We start from the raw sequence: 5,924 nt of genomic DNA, 5'->3' as shown, positions 1-5,924 counted from the left end.
TAGCATGAACGAATCACTCAGGACTCACTCACCCCCTGTCACCCCCTCCCTCCTGGCGCACAGCTTCTTCTTCTTCTTCTTCTTCTTGGTTGGCAACCAATGTTAAGGCGCATTACCGCCCCCTGGCTCACAGCTCAGTGGACAGTCAAATGAGAAAATATATATTTGACACATCTGAGGAAAATACTAATAAAATAAAAATAAAATAAACGTTCCCTTTAGAAATCGTAATTTTTTTTGCTTTTTTGCTCTATAAAAGTAGTTGTTTTTCTTTTTCAATCATCTTAGGAGTAGGATTTACATGAAAAGAGACACAAATTAAGTTTGAGTGAAAATGTACATTTTTTGCACTCTCTGGTCAACTGACTCAGTGACTCAAATGACTCACAAAATTCGATTCATTTTGGTGAGTGACTCATTAAAACTCGATTCAGTAAAAAGAATCGAATTTACCATCACTACTGTGAAATGTCCCGGGTAAGATGGCGCCGCCATTGCGTGCAACAGGTCCGCAGCCTTAACATGAAATTTCCCCTTGTGGGACTAATAAAGGTATCTTATCTTATCTTGAATCTTCTTACCTTTAAAAGCAGCCTGTTGTTGTGGTGGTAGGCGGTGCTTAGTTAGACGTCTCTTGTGCTGATTGGTGTTTTCCTTGATTGTCATGCATACCGTCCATTTGCTGCCGTCGTCATTCCTGGGCTTGTTTTAACAGATTGTGTCCAGTTGGAGGTTAATACTGGAACCAGCTGGAGTGGAATAGGGACTTTTTAAGGTAAAACTTACTGGCTTTAGCCGGTCTTCAGATGTTCACAAGTTATTAACGCTGCTTAGCCGCTAACATGTTAGCTACACATAGACACTGTTTTAGCAGCCAGGCTAATCCGAGCTGGAGCTCCACCAACAATTTGTGCACCGTGGAGTTTTATGCAGTACTGAATACATTCTGTGATCACAATGGCTCTCAAACACTGATTATACAGCTAACGCTCAGGGAAAGCTGCTCATAGCGAACAAGGTTATATAACCTTTCATCGTTATTAGCAGTAATGATAGCATCATGTTCATTCCCAGTACCGTACACACTTCACGCTTTGCTTTAGGGTGTTGTTGACGTTTCACATGTGACAAATGTCAGAAACGTGGGCGTTTAGGCTACGGTCTCTATGAGGGTATCGTCAGTGCTTATCTTCGGGGAAAATGTAGCCTTTCGTTAGTATAATACTGACGTGCTGTAGCTTTCTGTGAAGGATGTCCCGACAACAACTGGCCGTGCAGCGGGCCAGGAAGTCCTTCCAGACGGGAAAAACCAAACCTCTGGAAAGCAGGATCCACCAGCTGAGGAACCTGCTCCGCTTCGTTACAGAGAGACGGAAGGACATAGCAGAGGCTGTCAAGAAGGACCTCAGCAAGGTGACAGTATCACTGTTAACAGCACATGGATGTTCCCACCACTAACACATGACCCTACGCTGTGTCACTGCATCATTCCATGTTTGGCACTGATCACCACCTGCACTCATGTATATATCATGTATATATCTATCCACTTAGCACTTTAATTCTTATTCTTATTTTTATATTTTTATGACAGTATGTTGCACTGAAGCACCGCAGCAATTTCCTAATGTTGTAAACCTGCTCAACATCTGGCAATAAACCCTTTCTGATTTCTGATTTCTGAACAGCACATGGTACATTAGCGTCGTCTGTAAACCTGTGAATGAACACCATCAGTTATTCTTATTATTAACGGCTTATAAATATTTAAAGCATGTGAGCACAGTCTTGGACAACACCAAACACCTCAGGTACAGCTCTCACCTGCTCTCCCACCCTTTCTCTCTCAGATGCTTGTACAGACAAGTGAACCCAACAATATACAGTCCAGTGTACAGTGGGACGAAATATTGTCCCACTGTACACTGGACTGGTGCAAACTGTGCAAACTGTAGAGATAAAAATGATAAAAGTCCAACTATACAGAAACAAGATAAACTAAGAATAAGTACAGCAATATTGTACTTGATTAGAAATAGAATAGGAATAGAAAAGCATGAGAATAAATAAAGACAATACACAGACGGAGTCAAACAGTGCAATACAGAATAGTGCAAGTACTGGAAGGGAGTGTTATTTAGTCCACGAAGTGTGTGGAGAAGAGTCCAATGTGGAGGAGGGCAGCACCCCTATAGTAATCAGCCCTTTACCAGATGTGTGGGTCTAAATCATTGATACTGCTGCGTACATGGACAGCTAGAGATTCAGTCCTGACGTCTTTGACGTTAGCTTCAAGTCTGTTGCCTGGGCGCACGTGCAGTTGCTACATTGTAATATAAAGTCTCTGAGGATGAGTCCATGCAGTTTAAAGAATGACACATGGACATCCACATAGACCCTTGCACCTGACCTGAGCAGACTGGCAGATGCTCAGAGTAATCAGGGGCTAATGGTGAGCCGAGGATACGCCAGCTGGCTGATTAACTAGGCCCACTTTAGTAGCCCACTAGGAGTGCTGTGGAGCATGTTGAGAGCACCTTTCTTACTCATGGTTCTGATTATGACACAAAAATGAACATGAAACAACAATAAGTAACCTAACCTTAGTAGGGCCACGATCATGACACATTAATTTGTGTTACAGAAACATTATAGAAGTAAAAAGTATAAAATATTTACAAGCAGAGAGAGAGAGGGGTGGCTGTGACAGCGTGACATGTAAGTTCCCTGTGGAGAAAATGAAACATTTGGCTGGAAAGTGTTAATACTAAAACAAATGTTCTGGCAGGACCCGTTCTTGTATACTTAGTATGCGTCTGTATGTTCACAGCAGTTTAGACACCAGATAAGTTCTCAAGCAAGTGTCATATTAAAAGAAATCAAAGGGACATGCTCTCATTTTCTTCACGGCAATAATCTGACTGCTATTTCTTACTTTGTGTGCCTGAAGCTCTACTTTCTATGGAAATGATGTCACTATTTGTGTTGGTGTCATATTGAATATTGTGGAGACCAGCTGCAGATCATCCAGGAAGCAGTTTGGTTTGCAAACTGTCCAACACTGGATTTTGCCCCTGCTTTCAGAGTGAACATGGGACGGAGCTATTTGAGACACTGGGAGTGGAGGGTGAGATCAAGCTCGCTATCGAGAAGCTAGCCGAGTGGGCAGCTCCTCGGCCAGTGGAGAAGAGCCTCCTCACCGTATCGGATGAGGTCTTCGTGCATCCCGAGCCCCTTGGAGTGGTCCTCATCATTGGTGCTTGGAACTATCCCTGGGCTGTCACCCTGCAGCCGCTGGTCGGAGCTATTGCTGCCGGTACCATATACACCCATGTGTATTTATTTACCAGTATTCTTTTAGGTGCATAGTCTATAGCACATGTGCAACCTTTGTTGGCATATCAAAACCTCCTTTTGCACAAATTCTAGTGCACTGACACTTTGCACATTATCACAGAGAGCAGGTAGGCAAATCAGCCTTAGAGATATTAATCACAAAGGAAGGACTGTTTAAAGTGAACCTATTGTCCTTTTCTTACTTATACTGTTACAGTGTTGTATACTACTAGTAATCATGGCCCAAGATCAGTTCGTGCACAGGTAATCCTTGTGAACCACATGCTCAGTCTCCACACACTCGGTTTCTGTTTTTCCACTCCAGGCTCTGTACAGTAGCCCTATGTGCTCCTGTCTGACACAAAGCCTTGGCTTGGAGCGCAGAAGCTTGATCCACCTCGGCTTAAAAGAAGGTGAAAAGGAGCTTAACCTGTTTTAGAGGATGAGCTAGAAATGAGTATGATGGATCCCCTTTTAAGGGATAGTTCAGCATTTTTAGAATAGATTTAAATACCTTCATGCTAAGCCTTAATTAAAAAGAAATGGGGGAAGGACTCTGCTGCTGTTGTAGACTGGAATCAATGATTCACTGTCCAACTTTAACCAGTAAAGTGTGAGAAATAAAACCAGTTGTCCTGCGAATGAATACTGCATCTTCTGCTCAGTCGGTTCTTAAAGCGTGCCGTCATCCATGCCGCTGTGTCTGTTCGGTCTCTCAGGTAATGCAGCTGTAATAAAACCATCTGAGGTCTGCTGTCACTCTGCTAAGGTCATGGAGGAGCTCCTCCCTCGGTATCTGGACAAGGTGAGGCTCCTTCGCTGTTGGATTACCTTTCTCGTACATGCAGTGTAAGCATGCTAGGAGTTCCAGTGACTTGACGCCCTTTCCACAGGACCTGTACCCGGTAGTGACCGGTGGAGTGCCAGAAACCCAGGAGCTGCTCAGGCAGAGATTTGACCACATTTTCTACACGGGCAGCAGCGCAGTAGGCAAACTGGTGATGGAAGCTGCGGCTCGCAACCTCACCCCAGTCACCCTGGAGCTGGGAGGGAAGAGCCCCTGCTACATCGACAAGAACTGTGACATCACTGTTGCGTGCCGGTCGGTCCTCTCTGTAGAACAAAGGAGAAACTTTAAAAAACACCGCTGAGTTTCCAAACATCAAGTGTTTTCTTTTTCCCACAGTCGCATCACGTGGGGAAAGTTTGTCAACTGTGGACAGACGTGTATCGCTCCGGACTACGTCCTGTGTGAACCCTCCATCCAGAGCAGAGTACAGGAGGAGATCAAGAACTGCATCAAGGTTGGTTTGCACTATATAAAGAAACGAGTGGTGGCTGAAGACTTTTGCACTTTAATGCTTCTTTTATTCTGAAATGATCTTCCTTTGACACAATGCAGGAGTTTTACACAGATGATCCAAAGACTTTTGAGGACTACGGACGAATCATCAACAAGCGGCATTTTAAGAGAATCATGGCTCTCATGGAGGGCAGCACAGTTGTTGTTGGTGGAGACTCTGATGAATCCCAGTGCTATATAGGTATGTATGTAAGTGGTATGATGGAGCCAGCGGGTATCCCTCAAAATGTTGTTTTAAGCCAACTGGTTGTAAAGTGGAACCATCTTTGTATTTTGTGTTTCTCTAATGTCATGCACATGATGGTTAAAGCCTCTGTTCCAAAGCTCTGTATGTGCGGTGTATTGGTCATTGCCCTCTGACCCTGTCGTCTGTGTGCAGCTCCCACTGTGCTGAAGAACGTTACAGGCGAATCCAAAGTGATGAAGGAGGAGATCTTCGGGCCACTGCTGCCCATCATCACAGTGAGTGGTGTGGATGAGGCCATCCAGTTTATTAACGAGAGAGAGAAGCCGCTGGTCATCTATGTCTTCTCCAATGAGAACAAGGTACAGCGCATCACCTGCAGACGTCATTTCCTGTTATTTAGATCTCTTTAAATCTCCTCCCTTCACTCCTCCTGTGTGATCCACAGCTGATCAAAAGAGTAATAGCTGAGACATCCAGTGGAGCTCTGCTGGCTAATGACTGTCTGGTTCACTTCACTGTCAGCTCGCTGCCCTTTGGAGGAGTTGGTGAGTGGATGCCTGTCAAACCCTCCATCAGACTTACTGGTTTTTCATCTTGATGCTGACTTGTTCTTTTTCCGTTCTAAGGTCACAGTGGTATGGGATGCTACCACGGTCGCTACGGCTTTGACCAGCTGAGCCACATGCGCAGCTGCCTAATCAAACAGCTGAAGATGGAAGGAGTGAACAGCATGCGTTACCCCCCACACACTGCCAAGAAACTGGGCTGGGCTCGGTTCTTTCTGCTCAAGCAGATCAATTTGGGCAGGCTGCGTCGCATGATGCTGCTGGCTATGTTTGTGGGCGTGGCATCGTTTGTGGTGCAGGTAAAGAAGCTCTGCCTAACCTCATGAAACTGCTCCTATTAGCCAGTATTCCAATGTTAATGTTTGTGTGCTGTTAGCTAGCTTGCACGCTGTGTGGTCAATGGTAACTTTATTGTCTCCATTGGGAAACTGATTTGCAGTCTGTCCATACAGAGAGACAAAAACAAACAACA

The 5,924-nt window shown here is 44.7% G+C and overlaps 1 protein-coding gene across 3 annotated transcripts in view; it reads left to right on the top strand.

The window, feature by feature from the left end:
* Window positions 1-5,924, top strand: part of LOC102193747 (fatty aldehyde dehydrogenase-like) — a 12,221-nt gene that overhangs the window by 1,403 nt on the left and 4,894 nt on the right. The window contains exons 1-11 of one of the 3 annotated variants that reach the window (XM_005752178.2): window positions 534-552; window positions 716-775; window positions 1,251-1,413; window positions 3,085-3,316; window positions 4,056-4,141; window positions 4,230-4,438; window positions 4,523-4,640; window positions 4,739-4,880; window positions 5,079-5,245; window positions 5,332-5,431; window positions 5,513-5,751. In XM_005752178.2, the coding sequence (XP_005752235.1) occupies window positions 1,252-1,413; window positions 3,085-3,316; window positions 4,056-4,141; window positions 4,230-4,438; window positions 4,523-4,640; window positions 4,739-4,880; window positions 5,079-5,245; window positions 5,332-5,431; window positions 5,513-5,751 (1,455 nt within the window). In that variant the 5' untranslated portion in view covers window positions 534-552; window positions 716-775; window position 1,251. Of the gene's footprint in view, window positions 1-533; window positions 553-633; window positions 776-1,250; window positions 1,414-3,084; window positions 3,317-4,055; window positions 4,142-4,229; window positions 4,439-4,522; window positions 4,641-4,738; window positions 4,881-5,078; window positions 5,246-5,331; window positions 5,432-5,512; window positions 5,752-5,924 lie in introns of those variants that run through there. The other 2 variants (XM_005752177.1, XM_013915686.1) reach the window with 2 other exon arrangements.

Source organism: Pundamilia nyererei, unplaced genomic scaffold (genome assembly GCF_000239375.1).
Source record: "Pundamilia nyererei isolate P.nyererei 1_Seehausen unplaced genomic scaffold, PunNye1.0 scaffold00347, whole genome shotgun sequence".
Lineage (NCBI taxonomy): Eukaryota > Metazoa > Chordata > Actinopteri > Cichliformes > Cichlidae > Pundamilia > Pundamilia nyererei.
The sequence above is the reverse complement of the archived record's forward strand: the minus strand, read 5'-3'. Positions and strand labels throughout refer to the sequence as shown.